The sequence below is a fragment of the Ovis aries genome, chromosome 4, assembly GCF_016772045.2.
Source record: "Ovis aries strain OAR_USU_Benz2616 breed Rambouillet chromosome 4, ARS-UI_Ramb_v3.0, whole genome shotgun sequence".
Taxonomy (NCBI): Eukaryota; Metazoa; Chordata; class Mammalia; order Artiodactyla; family Bovidae; genus Ovis; species Ovis aries.
In genome coordinates this window covers 10,086,731-10,112,552 of record NC_056057.1, presented here as the reverse complement: position 1 = coordinate 10,112,552, position 25,822 = coordinate 10,086,731, and the positions used below count along the sequence as shown (strand labels likewise).

Sequence of the window (25,822 nt, the reverse complement as noted above, 5' to 3'; positions counted from 1 at the left end):
TTTACTCTCATTTTTACTATACTTAATTCTCGGCAACTATTTATTGAATAATTATTAAATCACAGACATAAAAATAACAGTAACAAAAATACAACTAGTGTACATAACAATTTAAAAATACCTCTGCAGTGCCATCAATGTTCTGTTCTAGACAACTTGCTGGGTATGTTGCTTTCTGTACATCAGACTCAGTAATTACCACTGAATCAACGAAGAAGCTAAATATAAACAAAAGAGGATGAAAGGATTAGTGTTGTGTGTGAATTTTACTGCTAGTAAATTTATAGCATGCATAAAATGTGTGGTGGGGCAGCAGGGCACTGTAACATAACTCATTATTTTTCACTAATTTTTTCACTTAAAAGTAAAGCATCAGAATTACATGAATATTGAACAGATTATCCCTGAATTTTATGCCATTTTATAAAGTCTACAGCAAATGTATGACATGGAGCTGTTTATAAGTATAGATATTTTGAAAAAGTTACCTATGCTATTATCGAGGAAGCAAGTTTATAAAATCTAATTTTTATTAAAACTGCAGAGTGAAAAAAGTCTGGAAGAATACGTATCAAAAGTAACAGTGATTGCCTCCAGCGGAATAGGGGCGTAGTGACAGTGAGAAGCATTCTCAGTTTTATTCATAACTACTTCTGAAATGTTTTGTTTTTCATGTATTCATGTATCTTTTGGTATTCACGTCTTTATTCTGTATTGTACTTCCAAATGTTCACTACTACAAATAGTGCTACAATAGAGATCTCATAAATGTATCTCTGCATACATCTATAGATGTTTCTACATGATAAAATCTTATAATTTTAACTTTTAAAATTTTAACATGCCGCCATATTTGAAAAAGTTACATTAATTCCATAATCATACCATTTAAGTATTTTCTCAAAACTTCAACAACAGAGAGTCTCAAGGACCTTAAAACTTTCTTAGAAGATGTCTGTCTTTATTTTTGAGATTATACATTCTTTCAAATAGGCACGTACAAAGAAGTAGCATTCTTTGTGCTACTGGCCACAAAAATTTCTTCTGTTGTGAACTCCCTATACATCTTCTATATTCATGTTAAATTATCTTAAAAACTCATTTTTCTTGTCTTTATTCTCTGCCCTTTCCGGGTTTGTTTATCTTTTTTATCATTTCATCTGTATCCTCATAGCTTCATGCAAACACTGTTCTGATCCTTTGCTTCATGTCTCATTTTCACAGCCCATGAAAGATCCCCCTGACTATTTATTTATCCAGCATTAGAGACTCAAACTAAAAAAAAAAAAAAAGTGCTGCCGAGTTCACAATGACTTAACTCTGTAGCTTTATAGCCTTTGAAAATGTTTATCCCAAATTCAAAAAAATAGACTAGCTAAAATCAAATTCACTGTTTCCATCTTATAATTAAGGTCCTAACCTTCCACCTGCATGATTTCTTTACTCATATTAACACATCATAAGCCTTCATGTTCTCTAGCTCAAACAATACAGGTCATCTTTCCTGTTTCGCTCCAAAGATTCCTTCCATCCCAACATCTCACAGTCGTCCCTTTATTTCCATTTCCCCTGGAGCCACTGCAAAAAGCATCATCACAAAAACGTGCAGCGATGGGCACTGAAAAATGCCACACAGTCATGGCTTTGTATTCCAGCACTTTGGCTGTCTCATCACATTATATTCCCTAATCACTAAAGAAATTATTGTTCTACGAATAAATATCATTTCAATGATTGGCCTGAAGTCCCTTGAGGTAAGTGAAGTGAGGTGTCAGTTGCTCAGTTGTGTGTGACTCTTTCTGACCCCAGGAACTATATCGTTCATGGAATTCTCCCGGTCAGAATACTGGAGAGGGTAGCCGTTCCCTTCTCCAGGGGATCTTCCCAGCCCAGGGACTGAACCCAGGTCTTCCACCCTGCAGGCGGATTCTTTACGAGCTGAGCCATGAGGGAAGCCCAAGAATGCTGGAGTGGGCAGCCTATCTCTCTCCAGGAGATCTTCCTGACCCAGGAGTCAAACTGGGGTCTCTGCACTGCAGGCAGATTCTGTACCATCTGAGCTACCAAGGAAGCCCCTTGAGGTAAAGGGTGACTTTACAAACATCTAAAGTTTTCTCCACAACATTTAGCCAAGTCTCTTTCCAGTCATAGGACTGGAAGAGGAAGCTTTCATTCCAATCCCAAAGAAAGGCAATGCCAAAGAATGCTCAAATTACTGCACAATTGCACTCATCTCACACGCTAGCAAAGTTAACGCTCAAAATTCTCCAAGCCAGGCTTCAACAGTATGTGAACCGAGAACTTCCAGATGTTCAAGCTGGATTTAGAAAAGGCAGAGGAACCACAGACCCAACTGACAACATCCACTGGATCATAGATAAAGCAAGAGTTTCAGAAAAACATCTACTTCTGCTTTATTGATTACGCCAAAGACTTTGACTCTGTAGATCACAACAAATGGTGGAAAATTCTTCAAGAGATGGGAATACCGGACCACCTTACCTGACTCCTGAGAAACCTGCATGCAGGTCAAGAAGCAATAGTTAAAACTGGACATGGAACAACGGACTGGTTCCAAATAGGGAAAGGAGTATGTCAAGGCTGTATATTGTCACTCTGCTTATTTAACTTACATGCAGAGTACATCCTGTGAAATGCTGGGCTGGATGAAGCACAAGTTGGAATCAAGATTGCCGGGAGAAATATCAATAACCTCAGATGACACCATCCTTATGGCAGAAAGTGAAGAGGAACTAAAGAGCCTCTTGAAGAAGGTGAAAGAAGAGAGTGAAAAACTTGGCTTAAAACTCAACATTCAGAAAACTAAGATAACGGCATCCAGTCCCATCACTTCATGGCAAATAAATGGGGAAACTATGGAAACAGTGAGAGATTTTACATTTTGGGGCTCCAAAATCACTGCAGTCATGAAATTAAAAGACACTTGCTCCTTGGAAGAAAAGCTATGACCAACCCAGACAGCATATTAAAAGGCAGAGACATTACTCTGCCAACAAAGGTACGTCTAGTCAAAGCTATGGATTTCCCAGTAGTCATGTATGAATGTGAGAGCTGGACTGTAAAGAAAGCTGAGCACCAAAGAATTGATGCTTTTGAATTGTGGTGTTGGAGAAGACTCTTGAGAATCCTTTGGACTGCAAGGAGATCAAACCAGTTAGACTAAAGGAAATCAGTCCTGAATATTCACTGGAAGGACTGATGCTGAAGCTGAAGCTCCAATACTTTGGCCACCTGATGGGAAGAACTGACTCCCTAAAAAAGATCCTAATGCTGGGAAAGATTGAAGGCAGGAGGAGAAGGGGATGACAGAGGATGAGATGACTGGATGACATCACCAACATGAGTTTGAGCAAGCTCTGGTAGTTTGTGATGGACAGGGAAGCCTGGTGTCCTGCAGTCCATGGGGTCACAAAGTCGAACACGACTGAGCAACTGACTGACTTTCCAGTCATGGTTTCTTTTAACCCTCATGGTCTTAAGGTAGTTTTTATCCTCAATATTACTTAGACATGTGTTTCAAAGAGGTGGCTCAGTGGTAAAGAATCCACCTGCCAATGCAGAAGATGAGTTCAATCCTTGAGTTGGGAAGATCCCCTGCAGAAGGAAATGGCAACCATTCCAATATTCTTGTTGGAGAATCCCATGGACAGAAGAGCCTGGTGGGCTGCAGTCCATGGGGTCACAAAAGGTTGGACACGACTGAGCACAGCACATATTACTTAGAGTTGTTTAAGTATCTGCCTAAGATGAAATGGCGGCTCAAGGGTCCAACTGGGAGTCAAATACAGGTCTGACTGATTCTAAAGCCCATGGCTGTTTCAACTCCATACTACTGCCCCAAGAGGCTTCGAGGATAACATTACCAAATATTTGTTAAATGAATGACAATTATTTTTCATAAACTATTTCAAGTCTATATTAGAAGAACAGTATACTCTTTATTCAAAAAGTGCTATAGCTGTTTCCAAATATGTAGTGGTATTTCACAAGAAATAACTTTAATTACATGTTCATAGGAGAAGGCAATGGCAACCCACTCCAGTACTCTTGCCTGGAGAACCCCACGGATGGAGGAGCCTGGTAGGCTGCAGTCCATGGGGTCGCTAAGAGTCGGACATGACTGAGCGACTTCACTTTCACTTTTCACTTTCATGCACTGGAGAAGGAAATGGCAACCCACTCCAGTGTTCTTGCCTGGAGAATCCCAGGGACAGGTGGGCTGCTATCTATGGGGTCGCACAGAGTCGGACACGACTGACACGACTTAGCAGCAGCCGCTGCAGGAGAGAATATGGCAGTCAATATGGCAGTCACTGGTGGGGTCTGAGAGAAAACTAATGGTTTTGGTTGAAAGGTACTGTTAACACATTTCGATTGTGCATTTCAGAAACTCTGAAAAGCACAGTAAGCTCGCAAAATCCCAAGTTTAGGAACAGCAAAGTAGATCTACTCTTCCAGAGCTCTTCCTTTTCTTCATGCTTCAGAGAGAAAACATCACTAATTAAAGGAAGGCTACTTGAAACACGTTAAATGGTTATGAGTTCTTGTTATTTACCTATTTTCTTTCATATCAAAAAATCTAACGTAACAGTTTCCAAATGTTAATCTATGGACTGCCTGCCTCAGAACTATCTTGTTATAAATACAAATGACCAGAATCTATGTCAAAGCTATTGAATCTACTCATGCTTCAAATGTGAAATCCAGTAATCTGCAATCTTACGTAGTCAAAAAATAGTTTAAATTTCAAAAACCTCCAATGTTTTCGATGCATCATAAAGTTTGGGAACCAATGACCTCAAATAAAATGGAAGCTTTGTAAGGCTGTGCCAATGTGGGATAAGTAATTCCAAAGCCTATATACAGACACTGAATGAAAGCAGCAGAAGCAGAGTGCTTCCAAAGAAGTGAGGAAACCCAGTGGTTTGTCTTCAACACACACACACACAACAAAACACAAAAACTCTGTCTTCAGGTTTCAGTAACAAGTACTTGTGGAGACATAAGTGCTAGAGCAGCAGAGCCAGTCAGTTAGGTTAAAACTCTGAGGACTTTATAGTGAAGTCGCTCAGTCGTGTCCGACTCTTTGTGACCCCGTGGACTGTAGCTTACCAAGCTCCTCTGTCCGTGGGATTCTCCAGGCAAGAATACTGAAGTGGGTTGCCATTTCCTTCTCCAAGGGATCTTTCCGACCTAGGGACTGAACCCAGTCTCCTGCATTGCGGGCAGACACTTTAACGTCTGAGCCACCAGGGAAGCCCGAGGACTTTATAGAGCTAGTTAAATACTACAACACATTTCCCAACTAAATTGTAAGTTGTTCAATCATTTTAACAAATATTTACTGAGCATCAACTATTCATAGGGAATTATTCTAGGATTTGGGATATAGGAAATTACATAGACAAAAATTCCCTTAACAAAGTTTGAAGTCCAATACAGGGGACAGAAAATATAAACAAATATATAAACATTCCCTCCTATCTATCTATATATATATATAGACACACATATACATATAAATACACTTATCTTTATAGTTACATATATATAAAACACACTTCCCAGGTGGCTCAGTGGTAAAGCATCTGCCTGCCAAGCAAGGGATGTGGGTTTGATCCCTGGGTTGGTAAGATCTCCTGGAGGAGGAAATGGCAACCCATTCCACTATTCTTGCCTGGGAAGTCCCACGGACAGAGGAGCCTGGCAGGCTACAGTCCATGGGTTGGACACAACTTAGTGACTGAACAACAACAAAACATATGTAACATACATTAATATTGGAGAGGGAAATGGCAACCCACTCCAGTATTCTTGCCTGGAGAATCCCAGGGATGGGGGAGCCTGGTGGGCTGCAGTATAGAAAAACGAAGCAGGAAACTGATGTGTAGAGTTCTAAGGGGTGATTTTAGTTTGAATCAGGTGAACAGGACAGGCCCCATGAGAACATGGCACCTGAGCAAACACTCGAAGAGCTGAGTGTGTTGGGCATGCAAATAACCTAGAGAAAGATCAACCCAGGCAGAAGGGACAGCAATGAGAAGAGAGTCACAAGCAGGAGCATCCCGACAGCTTGAGGATCTCGAGGAGACTATGTGGCATTACAGTAGTAAGGCACAAGCAAGGCAGCAGGGCACAGATTCAGAGACAGGACCCAGTAAGTAAGGATCTGGTAAGGCACAGTAAGGACAGGAGAGCACTGGAGTAACACGACTTGTCTTAAATTTTAAAAGCAAAGCTTTGGAACTGTAGAGAACAGACTCTAGGGAAGAGTTAGGATAAAGGCAGTAATGCAAGTGAGACAAGATGACGGCAGGGACTAGGGGCCTGGTGAGAAGCGGCACAGTTTAGGTTTGTCTTGGAAATAGAGGTGACAGGGTTTCTTGACAGACTGGAAGAGTGGTTTGGAAGGGGAGTCACCACAGAGGGAGTCAGATGGCTGCCGAAGGCACAGATTTTGAGGGGAGAGTCAGAGTGGGTATTCTGGATGTGGTGAGTCCAAGGATGAGACGACCAGGCAGAGAAAGTCTAGCTATCACTGGAGTGATCACACCTTGTATCCTTTGTGTATCGCCCATATCAAAGTAGCCAAAACTAAGCACACAATAAAAAACAAACATGTGCACACCGCCTGGTGTAACTCAGCATATTCATAACAAAGAGCCTCTTGATAAAATAAAGCTGTAATTAATATTCCTATTGTAAAATATATCTTGTTTACACTCACCTTTACTTCACACATTTCAGAGATGAAGAATTACTTCCTGTTCGTATTTCTTGACAATGCTACAGCTTGTCTCTTTCAAGCAAAGTTGCATAAGTTACATTTTTTTCTTAAAACAACCATATTATGACTGCTACTAAACTACAAATACTACTGAATGAACTTAAAGGTTGATGGATACCTTGGCTGAACTGTGGACTCATTAACAGCTTGAAGCCTTTCCTGCAAAGAATGAATCTCTGCCTCATAATTTTCTTCAGTTTCTTTCAATTGCTGCTGCAAAGAGGATACGCGGCTTTCTAATTCTTGAACCTGTCCTTCAAGTTGTTTCATTGTTTCAGTATCTTGCAGCGTAGATAACTTGCTTTTATGACTAACATCTAAGTTACATGAATAGAAGAAAATACACATTTCAATAAAGACTTCTCAATGAAATACCAAAATCACTCTTTTGAAGTAGGGGAATATTCATTCTTCTTTGAAAGATAATGTTTTTAGTAGTATAACTCGGGTATCAATTTAAACTCATATAGACATGATAAGCAAACATGAATCGTGTGAATCAAGATCATTTTTCTATCTTCATGGCAGCAATACCACTATATCTACCAATTTTATGTCTTTTTACTGAAGTCAAATTACTGAACATTTGATACAAAAAACCACATTACGGTATATAATCCAAATTTACCAATGTCTTGCAAATTGGTCATCTGAGGATGAGTTGATAAAAAGTCTGTTTGCTTTTTTGGCAGGTTCACTTCTGCAAATTCAAGTTTCATATCACGTGCCTGCTGTCTCTTAATCTATGAAAAATAACAGAAGAAAAACAGTGACATAGATATATGACTCAGGATTGTGGAAACGATACAAAGCAACTTTATCTTTAAAAAGGTATTTTTTTCTTCCCCAAATCACCCATAACTGTACCATTCTGATATAGATATTTTCCCTTCCACATTATTCCACACTCTGACACAGTGACTCACATCACATTCCCTTCACAGGGACTGAAATTATATTACTAAATACAATGTTCTTTCATATCTAGAAGGAATGTGATCTAACTATAAAAACAGGAGCCATACAGAATTTTGGTACAACGTTCATAAAAATATTTAAAACATGACTTAATCTTTGAAATTTCAAATCATACAGAGTAAATTTTATATTATGAATACTTGATAACATAACTGCTATTAATCTCCGAATGTAACCTACATACAATCAGGCAGCTGACAAATGTGTGCCACTCTTTATACAAAAGGAAGGAAACAGCAAGAGCAGGTAAAACCTCAGCTTCCTCCCTGAACCACTAACCTAGGCAGCAACCTGTCAGACGTGCATATGTATTGCTCAAGTCATTGCTCAGCCATTTAAGTCTCAGTCTACCAGGTGGCAAGCACCGTGACGAGGGAGAGTAAGAACACAGGATCAGTGGGAAAAATGCACACACATATACACGGCACATCTGCCCTCACAGAATTTATCAACTAATTGGGGAAGTAAAATCAAATAATTAACAATGCATTAAACTGTAACATGTGACTAAAGGGTGATAACACAAGAGACTGGTAGGGGTCTGCTGGAGGAAGTGAAATTTGGTTTGGGCCCCCATCGTTTTGGTCAATGATTAGGAAAGGTTCCAAGGAAGGACGAGTAGGCACATTCATGAAAGGGTGGCCTGCTATCAGTGGTGAAGACAGTGGTCCTGAGGGACAGGGGACACTGTACGCTAGGGGAAGAAGGCAGACATAGACGAAAGAGCGCCTTAGAAGCAAGGTCAGAGTGCGGATCTGCTATACCGGGTGAACAAAGAAGTCTGCAGACGGAGGTGAGCACCAGGATTAAATGCACTTCCCAAGAAGGCCATTTCAGTCGGTACTACTTTCCTCAAATCCTCTACCTGACTCCTAACCCCATGTACATTTCCACCAAGAATCTGCCTCCAACTTTCCAGAGAAAATAAAGCCCATCAGGTAAATACTTCAGTCTTCAGCTCTACCTTTCAATACTGTCAATTCATTCAGCAAACGCACAGTAAACCTTTACCATGTGCTAAACAAAGCACTGTGCTAAGAGGAAACGAAAATCAAGAGAAGACTTCCTGACTTTGAAGGATGTAGTGGGGTTTAGCCTGGTGGACATATCACATGTCGTCACACCTGCATACACCATAATTAGTGGATCAAGTAGAGATTCTTGGTGACTGTAAGTGGGTGGGCAAAACCCACAATGAAGGCTTTAAAAGCCACAGAACTAAAGTTACATAAATTAAGGGAAGAAAATATTCTAAGCAAAGAGCTAATACTACAAAATAAAAAATAAAAGTAGAATTAAGAAATTGGGCTTCTCTTGTAGCTCCGTCGGTAAAGAATCTGCCTGCAGTTCAGGAAACCTGGGTTCGACCTCTGGGTCGGGAAGATCCCCTGGAGAAGGAAATGGCAACCCACTCCAGTATTCTTGCCTGGAGAATCCCAGGGAAGAGGGGCCTGCGGGGCTGCTGTCCATGGGGTCGCAAAGAATGGGGCATGACTGAGCAACCAACACTTATTTACTTACTTAGCTGAAGGTACACTGAGTATTTGTTTATACCTAAGGTGGTAACGTAGAGATCTGACTTTCATTCCTGGCTACAGAAGTATTCTTTTGGGTACCAAACAGTTTTTCTTGTATTTTTTTTTCCCTAATTGCTTCCTAATTAGAAAAAATTTTTTTTAATTTTTAATCTTTCCCAATATTTAAAAAGGCAGAAAGACTTCATATAAGATTTGACCCTAAAATCGATGAACTGAAAGAATGAACACTAGGCCCCATTCCTACATGTGACAGCATGTGAAGCCAAGCAGCCTCTGTCCCCTTTAAATGAAGTATGTTTTCTCCAGGTTTTACTTTCCCAGCTTTCACTTGGCCTTCTTCATGTATTTTATGAGCTGAGCCCACGTAGGCATTTACGTTTATGATCTCTGACATAGACCTCTCCTCTTTCCCCAGGACTCAATTAAAATGACAATGAATCTGTAAAAGATAAATCCATAATAAACCAAAAACTGAAAGAGACCAGTAAATTTCAACAGAAAAGGGTGGCAGAACGGCGATTAAGCAAGAAGGAAGGGGGAAACAGCAGCCTAAAGCACACCTGAAGGGAGCCGCAGGTATAGGAGACAGTTAACTTGCCTAGCAGAACCCTAGAAAGACCCCAGGCTCAGAGCGATCAATGACAGGCAGAGATCAGAAAACGAATATATCAACCCTTAACTAATCACAGCACAGCCTTTTCTGCTGACCCAGCCAGGCAGACGTCTGGTGGCAGGTGAAAGTTTTTCTTAAGAGAAACTGAAAGAAGTGTCTGGGGAGAACTAAGGAGCCGAGTGTGGGTGTCTGTTCCAGAACAGGCTCCCACACTCCAGCACCAGGGAAGGGACACCTGTGACTCATCAAAAGAAACCGTTTCCCACTCACTGTCTTCAGAGGAAAGAGGCAAAATGACAAACATCACTGTAGTTACTTGTTTACTGCAAGTTCTCCTACACTATTTAATAGTTTCCACTACGTACTGTCATCAGGAAAGGCAACACATTTTTAAAAGAAAGAAAGAAAACAGCGAAGGAAGGTAAGAGAGCAGAAAGGACATTTGATGATTAAGAATTCACTGGTAACTTCTGCTAAAGAAAGTTCAGCGAAGCATGAGCTGGGAGCTTGTTTACAGGTGGGCAGAAGAGATAGCAAGAGGTGGGAAACTGCAGTCTCTTCTTTCCTTCAAATAATATGGCAATGAAGGAAAGAGAACCACAAAGAAGGTACCGGATTCAGGGAAAATTGGTTATGTTCTGAACAGCGGAGGCAAGAGCAATACGGAAGGCAAATGAAGGACAGAAACAGACAGACAAAGCACCTGAAAATAAACACAGAAGGGACAGAAGAAACAGGCTCCCAATCTTAGAGGAGGTAGACGGGGATGTCAACAAAAGCACAGAAAATAACTTAACCTTGGTTGTGAAAACGGACAACTTCTTCTGAGACAGAGAAAAATAAATTAGGGTATTTTCACGTTTAAAGAAATGCATATTGGTCCACAGGTAGCAAGGTGAGATAGCTTATAATCGTTAAGTTTAATACCAAAAAATGGGAAATAAGACTATCTGTGAAGGAAAAAAAGGGGAGCAGAAATGGAAAGAATGACTTTGTAACTAGGGAAGCTATAAAGTTAGGTAACATCTACTGAGGAGACTATGAGAGAATGAATGACCACATAAAAGAACTGTCAGCGACAGTCACAGACCATGACTGCAGCGTCACCGAGCCATATCACCATCTCATTTTTTACCAGCCCTCAGAAACCCAAGCAAGAGTGGAGAAAAAGGGCCTCGAGAGGTAGGATAAGGGCAGCAGAAAAACAAGAAGTCTACACTACAAAGGGTACTGGTATGAAAGTTGTACAATGACTGAATAGGGCTAAATATTCTAGCTACGAATGGAAGCAATGGTAGAGAAAGGTAGAATTAAAGAAGGGCTTTTAGCCTATCTGCCTGTCCTCCTCAAAGCTATCTGAAAGATACTGAAATAGGTTTACATCTTTTATAAAAGACTGAATAAGGTTATGCTCTAACGGCACAGAAAGAGGAAGAAAGAGGGGGGAAAGGAGAAAGAGGGGAAAAGGAGGAGGGGAACAGAAAGAGGAAACAGAAAGAGAATTTTAGCCAGACTATCAGCAATACAACTTTCAATCAGTTACATCCTTCAACTCTGCCCAAATATTTTAACACAATGACGTGAAAAAGTACCCAAATAAGCAAACAGAGATTTTTCTGGTACTTTTTTCATACAACATGAGGATTACAATACTTAATCTTTGCTAATGTATGTCATTTTTCTGAAATAGCTAATAAATTATATGATGCCTCTATACTCTCTTACATAGCTTTTTATAAACACATTTCTAAATATATACAACATGATGTAAAACTAATTAGCTATGTTCTAAACAGCTAATTATTATTATTGTTTAAAAGAGACTCACTGCTTTAAAAAACGCTATTATGTCAAATTAAATGCAACTGTTTAACAAAGTTTACAATTTGACATTTTATAAATATTTTAACTTTATCTTGACTTTAAAAGCTCCCTAAAGGGGTAAAGACTCCCTCAGCTCACTGATACTATAAACATGTCACTTTCCCCTAATTTTCTTTTCATGTTCACTCATTTTAGAAATTTTCGGTTGATAAAGTAACTCACAAAATAGCAGGTAATACAAGAAATGCAAACATTATTACACATTTTCCATACTTTACTTAATCGTGACTGAAGTACCACGAGTCTGCTATATGCTTCTGCTGCTTTGCTGAGAAGAGTTTGCATATTTTCTTGAAAATCTAAATGATAAAAAATTATAATAAATTCACTTACAGTAAAAGTCCGCTTCTTTCAATAAGCATTATTCATCTATTCATAACTTTAAAAAAATTGCCTGCTGGAACTAAAATTCATGTATTTAGTAACAAAAATCTCATTAATGTGGAACACATGCTACAAAGATTAACAATTTTATATCAAAATATGATAACTTCTATTGGCATTCATTAACTTGTACACATTGGTTCATTATTCATACCAATTGTTGTTCATTATTCATACCCTTTGAACAAGGGTAGGAAACATTTGTGAAGGGATCAGTTCAGTTCAGTCGCCCAGTCATGTCCGACTCTTTGCAACCCCATGGACTGCAGCACGCCAGGCTTCCCTGCCTATCACCAACTCCTAGAGCTTGCTCAAACTCATATCCACTGAGTTGGTGATGCCATCCAACCATCTCATCCTCTGTCGTCCCATTATCCTCCTGCCTTCAATCTTTCTCAGCATCAGGGTCTTTGCCCATAAGTCAGTTCCTCCCATCAGGCGGCCAAAGTATTGAAGCTTCAGCTTCAGCAATGAATATTCAGGATTGATTTCCTTTAGGATTGATTGGTTGGATCTCCTTGCAGTCCAAGGGACTCTCAAGAGTCTTCAACACCACAGGTTCAAAAGCATCAATTCTTCAGTGCTCAGCTTTCTTTATGGTTCAACTCTCACATCTGTACATGACTCCTAGAAAAACTGTAACTCTGATTAGGTGGACCTTTGTCAACAAAGTAGTATCTCTGCTTTATGCAGTCTAGGTTGGTCATAGCTTTTCTTCCAAGGAGCAAGCATTTTTAATATCACAGCTGCAATCACCATCTGCAATGATTCTGGAGCCTAAGAAAAGAAAGTCTGTCACTGTTTCCATTGTTTCCCCATCTATTTGCCACTAAGTGATGGGACCAGATGCCATATCTTTGTTTTTTGAGTGCTGAGTTTTAAGTCAGCTTTTTCACTCTCCTCTTTCACTTTGATCAAGAGGCACTTTAGATCCTTTTTGTTTCCTGCCATAAGGACGGTGTTATCTGTATACCTGAAGTTACTGATATTTCTCCTGGCAATCTTGATTCCAGCTTGTGCTTCATCCAGCCTAGCGTTCTCATGATGTACTGTGTCTGCATATAAGTTAAATTAGCAGGGTGACAATATACAGCCTTGACATATTCCTTTTCCAATTTGGAAGCAGTCTGTGGTTCCATGCCCAGTTCTAAATGCTGCTTCTTTACCTGCACACAGATTTCTCAGGAGGCAGGTCAGGTGGTCTGGTATTCCCATCTCTTTCAGAATTTTCTAGTTTGTTGTATTCCACACAGTCAACGGATTTGGTGTAGTCAATGAAGCAGAAATTTTTCTGGAACTCTCTTGCTTTTTCTGTGATCTAATGGATGTTGGCAATTTGATCTCTGGTTCCTCTGCCTTTTCTAAATCCAGCTTGAACATCTGGAGTTCTCACTTCACATAGTGCTGAAGCCTGGCTTGGAGAATTTTGAGCATTACTTTGCTAGCATATGAGATGAGTGCAATTGTGCAGTAGTTTGAACATTCTTTGGCATTGCCTTTCTTTGGGGTTGGAATAAAAACTGACCTTTTTCAGTCCTATAGGCAATGCTGAGTTTTCCAAATTTGCTGACATACTGAGTGTAGCAATTTAACAGCATCATCTTTTAGGATCTGAAATAGCTCAACCAAAATTCCATCACCTCCACTAGCTTTGTTCGTAGTGATGCTTCCTAAGGCCCACTTGACTTGGCATTCCAGGATGTCTGCTGTAGGTGAGTGATCACACCATCATGATTATCTGGGTCATTAGACCTTTTTTGTATAGTTCTTCTGCATATTCTTGCCACCTCTTCTTAATATTTTCTGCTTCTGTTAGATCCATACCGTTTCAATACCAGTTACTGAGACTGCAAGTTGTAAAAATGAACTAATGTAGGATTTCTATTAATAAAGGTAACTGAATGTCTTATTCTTTTTATAAAAATAAACCCCTGACATAAACTTATTCAACAAATACAATGACTTTTAAAGGTTTGGATCTATGGTATAAAATTAAGAATTAGAGCGAGGAAAAGATGGAAATAGAGGAACAGAGGATAAAGAGGCAAGAAAATTTGTAGACAGCTTTGGTTTTCTTTTTATCATAATTACTACATTGTAAAACTAAAAATGTACATTAAAGGTAAGATTTCATGAACCTGAAAAAATATGCTGAGATAAACTCAAATCAGGTAAGTGATTAAATCAAGAATTAATGGAAATAGTTTATTATCAATTCATTTAAGAAAATTAAATACTCTGTTCAACAATGCAGTAAAGCCTTTATTACCTTGGACTTCACATCTATAATCCTGCAATCCCAGTTCTTGATTTTCAGAAGCGTGAACACTGGAAGTCTTTTTCTCTTCTCCATTTACTTCACATTTTAAGGCAGGAGTATAATGTTCACCATGGACACTGCAAAAAGTCTGTCGACAATAAAATTAGGTATTTTATGGAGTTAAAGTTTTGATTTCTGCCTCTAGAGATTCTTAAACATTATTTCCTATGTGCAAAACACAGTCAAAATGTCACAGGAAAAATCAGTAAGAAAACACTTCCATGCATCAAATCAATCTGCAAAAGAATAAACAAATCTAAATCTTTCTCTCTCCACATGCAAGACATGAATTCTTCTCACATCAGGAAAATATGACATCCTTCATTATAATATATATCAAATATATATGCCTAAATGGTAATATTTTTATTTCTTCCTAATAATGAATATATCCTGTACTTTACCACTTTCTAGTATGAATTCTATACAGATATTCCCTCTGTAGTGTCAACTACCCACGAAAAAAGGTGAAAAGATGAGGGCAAAAGTTCAAAACTGAAGACTAGAAAGCAGTGTATAAATTCTACAGCAATTATAACATATGAAGCAGGAGACCACATTCACAGACTTTAACTCAAGAGAATGCTATTCATGGTTTATACACAGAAGAAAATAAAAAGTATCTGACATATTATTCTGTTTTTTCTCTTGAGCAATGGACAAGTCTATCATTACTTACAAACAACATATATCACATAATCATCTGACAAGCCTAAAGAAGTTTCTAAGTAAGTCTCACCTTTGCACCTCATGCAGTTGGAAATAACAATCAACAACTTCTAGACCTAACCAATTTGTTTACTGTTGCTATTTCTTGAGATTTGCCCAAAAGTGAAACTATACTATTAATTGACTTCATTAAATTTCCAACATAGTTTCTAAGGTAGAATTTTATCATAAATTAACTCAGGCTGGTAGAAACCTGAATGATCAGCCACTTTACAAATAAAGCACAAGACTCAGAAAGATGAAGTAACTAGTACATAGTAACATCAATGATTAGGGACAAAATCAGATTCACGATGAACTGCAAGGGACCTCTCCATTACAACAAGCTGATTTATGTTTCAACTTGAGATAGGGGTCAGGTGAAGACACTACTAGAAGAAAAAAATATATAAAGTCAGCTTATAAATGAACTATTATGACTTAGGAGAAGGAAATGGCAGCCCACTCCATTACTCTTGCCTGGAGAATTCCATGGACAGAGGAGCCTGGTGGCTAAAGTCCATGGGGTCACAAAGAGTCAGACATGACTGAGTGACTAACACGCACACACTACGACGTGGGCCCACTTTATATTTCCAGACCATCAACAGTGAATATGAAAAGGCAATGCCTGAACCTGTCAGCAGAGTGGAGGCCCTTAGTGTGGATATTCCTAACTTTCTTTTGTTTTTTTGAATACTGTTTCTGAACTATTCCATAGGTAATCAGAACCAGTAAGGTAGCTCTACCTTCCCAACTAGTATCACCCTCCCCACACCTTCAAATTATAAATACGCTGGCTGAGATGGAAAGCTGTGACAAGCCTAGGCGTGTACGTCAAATCTTGAAATATTTCAAATATGCAGAAAAAGCTCATCTATTACCTAGCTATAATAAATACTAATAATATTCTGTCATATTATATCCATATTTTAAAAAATTGAATATTACATACAGATTTGAAGATTTCTGAGTTAAGTACTGCTTATCTATTTCATTACCTCTCTGTCAGAGAGGTGATTATCTAACATGCATGTTTTTATACTTTTTCCTTTTGAGATTTACTGATGGAACACACACACTCTTGCAATGAACATATCTGGCTATGCACACATGTGAACCTAAGTAGAAGTAAATGTTGGACTGTGTGACGTACATAAACTCAACAGTATACCTTGGCAATCTGCTTCTCAAGGTGGCACACTCCCACCAGGGGTACAGAAGTTCTGTTTCACCTGATCTTCACAAATACGATTATAGTTGGTATACTTAGTTTTTAGATTTGGCAATCTACAGTGTGAAATACTGTCTCACTAGACATGTGCAAGACCCCCAGCTAAGTCATCAAATTCATTCAACCACCCAAGTGGGCAGGAGTGGGAAACAGGCCCGCTTAAGGCTCGATTGGTCAGCTTTTTAAAATTAGGCAAATCTTCTGTAGAATCTACTACTGAGATAATTCACTTACGTTTCTTTTGTTTCAAATTGATTATCAGGAAAACATTTAAATACTTATTTTAAACTTAAAAACTCAGGAATAGTTTCTAAATACAGTTCTGAAGTAAGACTGTTCAGTTCAGTCGCTCAGTCATGTCCGACTCTTTGCGACCCCATGAACCGCAGCATGCCAGGCCTCCCTGTCCATCACCAACTCTCAGAGTCCACCCAAACCCATGTCCATTGACTCGGTGATGCCATCCAACCATCTCATCCTCTGTCATCCCCTTCTCCTCCCGCCCTCAATCTTTCCCAGCATCAGGGTCTTTTCAAATGAGTCAGCTCTCCACATCAGTCAGATTGTAGGGAAAAGTAATTTCGATGATTCTGCTAAATCAAAACAGTAGTAACTTAAAATTTAGCATTTCTTGTCTAAAAGTACTTTTTAACTAATGTCTTACCTGTGTAAAATGAGAACATTCTTCAGATACTGCCTTGTGAAGTTTTCCAATAAGCATTTGTAAAGGCTTCACTTCACCTAACAGAATAGGTAGTGCATTAAAAATGTTCAATTTACATGCTTAGAAACTATTTTCATACTTAATTTATAACAACTGGAAGCTTCCTGGGAATAAGATTAGTTTTAAGTTCTTTATTTCTTTCAATGTTATTTTGTACTGCTCAGTGTTAACTGTATAAGATAATTTGTAGGATTTTCAATTTATATCCCACAAAATGATACAAAGCAGTGATGCGCAATTTTTTTGCACTACAATCCAATACAAGAACTGTATCACACAGCATAACCCATCTGAGCCACCAGGGAAACTAGTCTACATATATTCACCCATATAAAAATGAAACAAAATGTCACAAACATTTATTCTTTCTACATCCTATGCACTCCAATGTTTTCTGTTCTACCCTATTATTTAAAAAAAAAAAAAAAGCTGGTCATTACTCACTGAACTAACTTCATCACCCATTAATGGACCCACTAATTAACTCGTAGGGTGAAAAACTACAGATTCTATCTGAAGAGGATACCAATACAAACAACATATGCTTAAAATCTTATTCAATTCAAACCCAAAGAACTTCTTTTTCCTGAAGTGAAAAGGATTATATTCTTACTTAAGCCATGCTTTAAATTCTGTTCAAAAGAATAATTCCAAACTTACGAACCATCTCATTCATAAAGGTAGATCTGTCAAGAATGGAGGTCTAAAGATACCTTGAACAGAGAAAGTCTAATTAACTGAATAACTGAATAATTATTAAAGATAAAAGTTAACTGCAACTAGTCTTCCACTTAAGGTTCCTTCAATGTTGTTGCTGACAACAGTGCCATCTTAGTCTTTTTGCTCACTCTACAGACTTCCAAGAAGTCTCATTCTTGTCCTTGGCCTCAAATGATCTCTTGACTTACAAATCTTTATCTTGAACTTAAACTTCCCCCTTATGTTTCAGCCTTTTTTCCATTGCATACTAGGTATCACTTTTCCAAACTCATCAAGTATTTTTAACTCAATGTTCCAAGCTAAATACACTACTTTTCCCACAAATCTACTCCTCGTGACTGGAGTCACCATCAATCCAATTACTCAAAGTAGACACTCAGGGATCATTCTCAATTCCTCCCCCTTACTGCTAATACTAACTGCAGATTACAACCCACCTCTTTAACTCAAACTTTTCTTCCAATGACATTTTAGCTCAACATCTTAATGTTAACAGAATAACGGCCAAAGCTGCTTAACTGGTCTTTCCATCACTTATCAGTTCAGTTCAGTTCAATCGCTCAGTCGTGTCCAACTCTTTGTGACCCCATGGACTGCAGCACACCAGGCTTCCCTGACCATCACCAACTCCCAGAGTTTACTCAAACTCATGTCCATTGAGTACATCACTTATCACCTCCCTTAATTTGCTCCAGTGATGTCATCTTAAAATAAAAATCTTACTATGTTCCTCTATTTGAAATCCTGCATTAGGTCTTACAACCAACAGCATAAAGGGTAACATGTTTCAGTCAGGGTATATGAAACCATTTCTGATCCAGCTGCTGACAGGCTTTGGCCCTCACTACTTTTGCACACACCTTGAACTCTCAATTCTCCAAAACGGATGTCATCTCACATCTCTAAATTTCAGACTCAAGCTCCTTTCCTAAAGTTCCAACCTCCCTACTCCTGCCTACTGCCTCACTCTTCCAGGAAGTATTAGACTTTTCTCCTCTCTCCCTCCATTCTTTCTGTTTATTCTTCCATCATAGAAAATTTCCTATTGTTTTCTAAGAGTTTATTTTATATTGCTTTTCCACAGGACTGTTGATTTCTTGGGGAAAATAATTCAGTGATTTTTAAACTTCTCAAGCACTTACACATACAGTCTATGATTGTATGAACAAATGAGTCTAGAACTGGGAACTCCCAGTCATGTTCCTCCATGGGGTCTAAGTTAAGAACAGAATCACGAAGTGGCGGGCTCTAAGTGATACTTACTTAGAATTTTCTTAGAAACCATTTACCTGTTTCTTGTGTTTTTATATTCTGTAGCTCTAGCTGGTGTATTTTCTGAAGTTCCTTGATCTTTTCCTCTTGAGCAGAAATAAGCTCCTGTTTAAGACTGCAAAGAGCTTTATGTTTTTCATTTTCCATATATTCACGAACTTGATCCACATGAGTTGAATAGACCAGAGACAGGCATATACGTTGGGCTTCCATCTGGAGCCTTAAATCATTCTTAAAGTGAATTAATGTGCAGGTTAGAACAATTTAAAATGACTAATCAAACAATTTAACTTATTTTTGCATATACCCATTACGGGTGGGGGGGATACATGAAATTATAAACTATAATTGAGTGAGAAAAAAATTAAATGTCACTTTTCTCACATGAAATTATTTTCTCATTCAATCTGTTGCACTGACCTAGGAACAACTTTTTCAAGGAAAATAACACAATATTTTCATCACTTCCTGGTAAAGTTTGACATTTGGTAACGTTAGGATGGCCTGATCTTTCATTTTTGTTCAAAAATAACATTTTTAAACAAATATGGGCTTCCCTGGTGGCTCAGCTGGTAAAGAATCCACCTGCAACGTGGGAGACCTGGGTTCGATTCCTGGGTAGGGAAAACCCCCTGGAGAAGGGAACAGCTACCCACTCCAGTATTCTGGCCTGGAGAGTCCATGGGGTCGCAAAGAGTCAGACACAACTGAGTGACTTTTAATAAGCAAATATAGAGAAATGCAAATAATAATGAAATAAACACTTATGTACACATATCACAAAGTAATAAATACAATCATTTTATCTTTGTTATTCATTTCTCTCCTATTATTTTGGTTTAGAAATGAAATATAGATAAAACTTAATCTATCATGCTCCCATTCTTTCTTCCCCAGAGGCCACCATAATATAAATTTGATCATAAATTTGCTGCAAATCCAGTTCACTTCTTACACTCTCATTTCTCAATCCATCTATAAACAGTGCATATATTTTACATTTTAAAGAATTTACATAAATGGTGCAAAATGGCATTTATTTCGCAAATTACTCTTCTCATTCAATATGCTTCTGAGATCTTTCCATGGAGATACACATAAATTTATTTTAACTTGGTGCTATATATATGAATATTACAATTTGTTCATTTCCTTTTTGGAGATCAAATGGATTATTTCAAATTTTAGATATTTCAAAAATGCTGCAATAAATTCTTATATATATGCCCTTGTACATATATGATAATGTTTCTCTAATGCACATGTGTGCTAAGTCGCACCAGTCATATCCTATGGACTGTAGCCCGCCAGGCTCCTCTGTCCGGGATTCTTCAGGCAAGAATACTGGAGTGGGCTGCTACGCCCTCTTCAAGGGGATCTTCTTGACCCAGGGTTCAAACCCGTGTCTCTTGTCTCTTGCACTGGCAGGCGGGTTCTTTACCACTAGCACCTCCTTGGAAGCCCTGCTCTATTGTAGTGATTCTCAAAACTGTAGCCCAAATCAAAATCACCTGGAGTGCTTATTAAAACAGATTTCTGGGCCCCTACCCCAAGCTTCTACCTAAAGAGGCCTGGTGTGAGCCCTAAAATTTGGATTTTAACTTGTTTTCAAGTGATGCTGACACTGCTGGTTAGGGACCACACGCACTGCCAGTAGAAATGTAAACACTACATGGTAGACCATGTATACTGCATCAATATTAGATTTTAGCAAAATTTTTTATGCAAATACACAATTTTACACTGATATATTTAATAATGTAGGTGAATACTCATCTCCCCACATCCTCATCACACTTCTTATTGTGAACCTTATTTTATCAAACTGATAGGTATAAAATGCTATTTCACTGTTATATCAATTTATAATGTTGAAAGCATCTTTTCATGTTTATTAGCCAATTAGTAGAAGTATTTCTGTGGCTGTAGTATTATTTCTAAGCACATTTAGATTGCTCTTTGGTGTTACTATTGTGTAAACTGTTGCTCAATTTCTTCATGAGCTTCGTTCCATAAACACACACCTCACTGTTCTCCCCATCCCTAAGGGGGTTTGTCTTAGCAGTGATGTGTATGTCAGGGACAGCTTTTGCGTTTGTCTCTTTACTTTATAGAAGTTAACATCAAGGAGATGGTATCTAAATGTCACTGAAATTGTCTTCAGTTAGAAAAAAATAATCGCTTTAGTGAGAAAAATCAGACCATTTTGACAACTTCAAATTTGGGTCCTCTCGTAGTAATGCCTTTAAAAAAATTTTTTAAATGATCTTTTGACATTTTTAAGAGTGATAAAATTAAACCTAATTATGGTTTTGAAAACAATTTCAGATATTTAATAAAGCATTAACAGTTATATAAGCAGAACTTAACTATTTAGGTTATTAAAATGTAAAATCTGATATAAGATCATAAATATGAGCACATTTATTAACAAGCAGAAAGAAAAAACTTTCCAAGGGCTTCCTACTATATAGAGGATAAAATTTCAGCTTCTTACAAAGTCTGTAAGGCTCTCCAAGATCTGGTCTTTTCCTTCTTCAAACTCTTCTTCTTCCCCTCTCTTTCCCTCAAACTCAACCAAACAGGTCTTTATTCTGTTCCTCAAACTTATCTCCTGCCATCGCAGTTGCTCTAATTTTCCTGTGGTAGACTCTTCACTGTCATTCAGATGGCAGTTCAAATGTCAGTTCCTCCTAGACCCCTTTCCTGACCACCCTATTTAATGACTACCCACCATTCTCTATCACATTATCTCTTTTATTTTCTTTATAAAACATCACTATTTCTTAACTCTTCTACTTACTTCTTCATTTGCTATCTGCCTCCCTCACTAAAATATATGCTCTGTGAGAGCTAGAACCAATTCTTACTCTTGTCCATCACTGTATTACTACCTGGCAAGACACTCTATAAATACTTGTTTAGAAATGAAGAAACACCCATAAAGCTCTAGTTAACGCCATTATACAATGTGCCCAGTGGGATCTTCCTGCTATTTCTAATTTCAGTGTCTATCAAATATAAACTGTCAGGAATGATCTAGTATTACTCATTATATGTATTCTTTAATTGTATTTAGAATTAATATTTTTTTCCCCTTTAGGTATAATAAGACTTTGAGAAAACTAGGATTTAAATCAATATCTTTTTATCAGGGAAATAGAGTTTCATAACTATTGAACAACTACATGAAGTACTAAAAAGTTTTAAGAGTTAATCTTCAGTTAACCTTGAAAACACCAATACAAAAGGAGACTCTGAAACCAATCTTTGGAATTGCAACGAAATATTACAAAATAATTATTTTAATGCTCTCTCAGCAAAGTTATTTAAACTTGCTTTTTCAAAGAAAATGTGTTCTATTTCCTGAGCAGATTAACTAAAAGAGAGGTAACATGGTTTAACAAAAAACAGATAAAAGAAATGTACATGATAGGTGTAAGTGAGAATTACATCACAGGGTTAATTTTCATTCTCTTGTAAGGAGGTTAATTTACGTTGTATGAAGATGAAAAGTTTCAGTACGAAATGTACACTTTAGTGTATACACGTTAAGTAAACATACCTGTTCTGATTTAAGTACGCTGAGCTCCTGCTGAAGTTTATGGTTTTCACCTGGATCAGCAGTCCCAAGTGATGATTCATTTGTCACTGATGGCAAGTGAGCAGAAAACTGTTGTTTGCTTTCTTTTTCCAGAGTCATATTTTCAAAAGGAATTTTATTTACCTCCGTTATTTTTGATTCTTTACCAAAATCTTTACTTATTTTAGGAACTGACCCTCCAGGATCCCTGCTAGTTGAAACTCCATCTTTCAAAGAGCTTGAATGGACATCACGCACATTTACATTTTCTGTCCTACTGTGGGCAATTATGATTTCTAGCTCTCTACATCTCAATAGAACTTGCTCTTTATCTTGCTTTAAAGATTTAACTTCTTCCATTAGAAAACTTATCTCGTCATGTTTCTGTTTTAATTGCTCAGAAAGATCAGACAGTCTCTCTGACAGCTCTAACTTTTCTCGCTTGGTTACCTCCAGTTTTTCCATAAGTTCTGTTGTGTCTTTCTCAACCACCTCACCAATTTCCAATGGTTCTGCTGTAAAAGTCTTGTCATCGTCAAAGACTGAACTTTTCATTTTCACTATACTTGGGTTTATTCTTTGCAAATGATGGAGCTCTTCACTAAGTGCTTTTAGCTTACTTTTATACTCCACTTCTTGCTTATTTTTACTGTCTTCTAAATCACTTTTTACCTTGAGAAGGCAAGCATAATCCTCCTGTAATTCCTGATAGTTAACTTCAAAATTTTTTTCAGCAAATGAAAAAGTGTTCCTTTGCTTTTCAATCTCTTCAGTTAGCTGAATACATTGCTTTTTGAGGTCCTCATTTTCCTCTGTAAGTATTTCTATATCTTTTTGCCAGCTACAGTCTTTGGATTGGGACTTAGTGGAGTCTATGAAAGTTAACCCTTCTTCTTGGTTAACAGGAGTATGTATTTTTAACACGTCTTCAAGGGCCTTCTTTTCATCTTTAAGAATGCTATTCTCTGCTTCAAGTTGTGCAAATTTTTCTTGAAAGTCATCCTCTTTTTCCTTCATTTGTTTCTCCAATAATTCAGTTTTAAGTTGCAATTCTTGAACTTCCTGTTCAAGTGTACCCTTTTCCTTTTCTTCTTGTCTGAGTATTTCTATCTCTTTTTGCAGTTCGTTGATCTGAAGGGTCATTTCTTCTGATTTTGTATTCACGAGGGACTGCTGTAAATCTTTTAGCTTTGAAATTTCCAAAATCAGTTGGTTCTGTTTAGTTATCAAATTGTCTTTTTCAAATTGCATGGTTTCTATCTTTTGACTCATTTCATTCTGTAAGCCATCTATCTGCTGTTTATAGTGAATGCCTAAGTTATCTTTAAGCTTTTCAATATTTATTCGATGTTCAATTTCCAAATCTTCCTTCAGTTTGGAAAGTTCTTCCTCATGACTAAACAGGAGCTGTGTCCTCAGCCTCTCCAGCTCAGCTTCCTGTGATTCAGCCATTCTGTCCAATACAGCATTCTTTTCTCTTTCTAACATTTCAAGCTTTATCTTATAATTTGTAACTTCTGCTTCATGCTTTAATTCTAGTTCTTTCCTGGCTTCAGAAGCAGAAACAATCTCAGCTTTCAAATCTTCCACTGTACTAAGGGAGCTGTATGCTTCACTGAGTTTACTTTCTTGCTCAGCTATTGTCTGTCTAGCCCTTTGAATTTGGTCCCTTGAAAAGCTCAGTTCTTCAAAAAGGTCTTCCAGCTGTCTCTGGAGAGCAGACTTTTCTCCTGAAATCACTCCTATTTCTTCCTTGAGTTTTTCCTTTTGAGAGTTAGTATCTTGCAATTTTATATTCAGTTCATTTATTGCCATATTCATTAACTTTATTTGATCTTCATTAACTGTAATGCTTGGATGTGATCTTAGAGCATTCTCCAGCTCCCCCTTATGTCGTGTCCTAAGTTCATCTATCTGTGACATGTGTTGTTTTATTAATTCTTGTTTCATCTGTACTATCTGCTGCCCATACATCTCATCCAGCTCTGCCCGGAGTTGTTCCAACTTTCTTTGTGTTTCTTGTTCCATTCTTTGTAGGATATCTGTTTCAAATTGACTGTCTTTATGATTTTTCTTCTGAAGTTCCTCAACTGTCCCCATTAATTGTTTTATTTCTTCAGAACACTGTCTTTCCTTTTGCTTGGAATTAGTCAGTTCTAATTTCATATTTTTTATCTCTTGGTTCTTCTGTACAACCTGCTCTTGTAATTCTTCCAGTAATTTATCAGCAGCTGTTACTTTATCCTTTAGGTCAATAGTTTTTTTTTCTTCTTCTATTATTTTTGTATTTAATTCTTCAATGACTGCTTCCTTTTCCTGTATTTCTTTATTTGAGTTTTCTACTTTTTTATCCTGTTCCTTTATAAAGAAAAAATGAAAACATAAAAATGGCATTTTTAGTTTCTGGTTACTTATACCCCTTAACCCCATCACCAAAAAAATTGATAGAAAATTGCTTTTTACATTATTCTATAAAAACTAATGGCTAAGCCTGCTCCTTCATTTTTCTTACATCAATGAGACACAGGACTTGTGTAGCCAACACTACCTATGAGCAAATATCATAGCAATGTTGGTCTTCTTGGGGGGAAGAAATTTTTCTTGCATTGCTATGATTAAATGTTTTAATTAAAAAATTTAGTGGGATCAAAATATGTCTAAACCATTATATTTTCTTTCTTATTAATTGATCAACATTCTAAGTATTTGGTATTTACAACTGCAAGAGGACTACATACCCTTTACAGTTCTAGACATAATCCTAAAAAAAATCAAGGTTCTTCCCACACAGTATTTTAGTGACCTGAAGGTTTGGTGGGCAGGTGCTATGAAAAGAGTAAAACAACAAAAACAGGCTCCTAAAGGTCAGCCTTAACTTCACTCCTAAGGCTAAATGAATCAAGTTCAGGGATTTGCCACGCTTAAGTGGCTGAATTGCAAGTGACACGCAAGACAATTATGCCATTTAGAGCATATCAATTTGATTCTACATCTTGGGGGTAAACAGAAATTTGAAAGCAAGACGGATGTTTTTTTACCCCTGTTCTGATTTAGGA

The 25,822-nt window shown here is 37.7% G+C and overlaps 1 protein-coding gene across 20 annotated transcripts in view; it reads right to left on the bottom strand.

The window, feature by feature from the left end:
• The window catches only part of AKAP9 (A-kinase anchoring protein 9), a 169,414-nt gene that overhangs the window by 89,619 nt on the left and 53,973 nt on the right, over nucleotides 1-25,822 (bottom strand). For all 20 annotated transcript variants that reach the window (XM_060414427.1, XM_060414428.1, XM_060414430.1 and 17 more), the window contains 8 exons: nucleotides 22,749-25,124; nucleotides 19,201-19,414; nucleotides 17,132-17,208; nucleotides 14,475-14,613; nucleotides 12,035-12,120; nucleotides 7,437-7,551; nucleotides 6,927-7,125; nucleotides 122-218 (listed from right to left, as the gene is read on the bottom strand). In XM_060414427.1, the coding sequence (XP_060270410.1) occupies nucleotides 122-218; nucleotides 6,927-7,125; nucleotides 7,437-7,551; nucleotides 12,035-12,120; nucleotides 14,475-14,613; nucleotides 17,132-17,208; nucleotides 19,201-19,414; nucleotides 22,749-25,124 (3,303 nt within the window). The remainder of the gene's footprint in view (nucleotides 1-121; nucleotides 219-6,926; nucleotides 7,126-7,436; nucleotides 7,552-12,034; nucleotides 12,121-14,474; nucleotides 14,614-17,131; nucleotides 17,209-19,200; nucleotides 19,415-22,748; nucleotides 25,125-25,822) is intronic.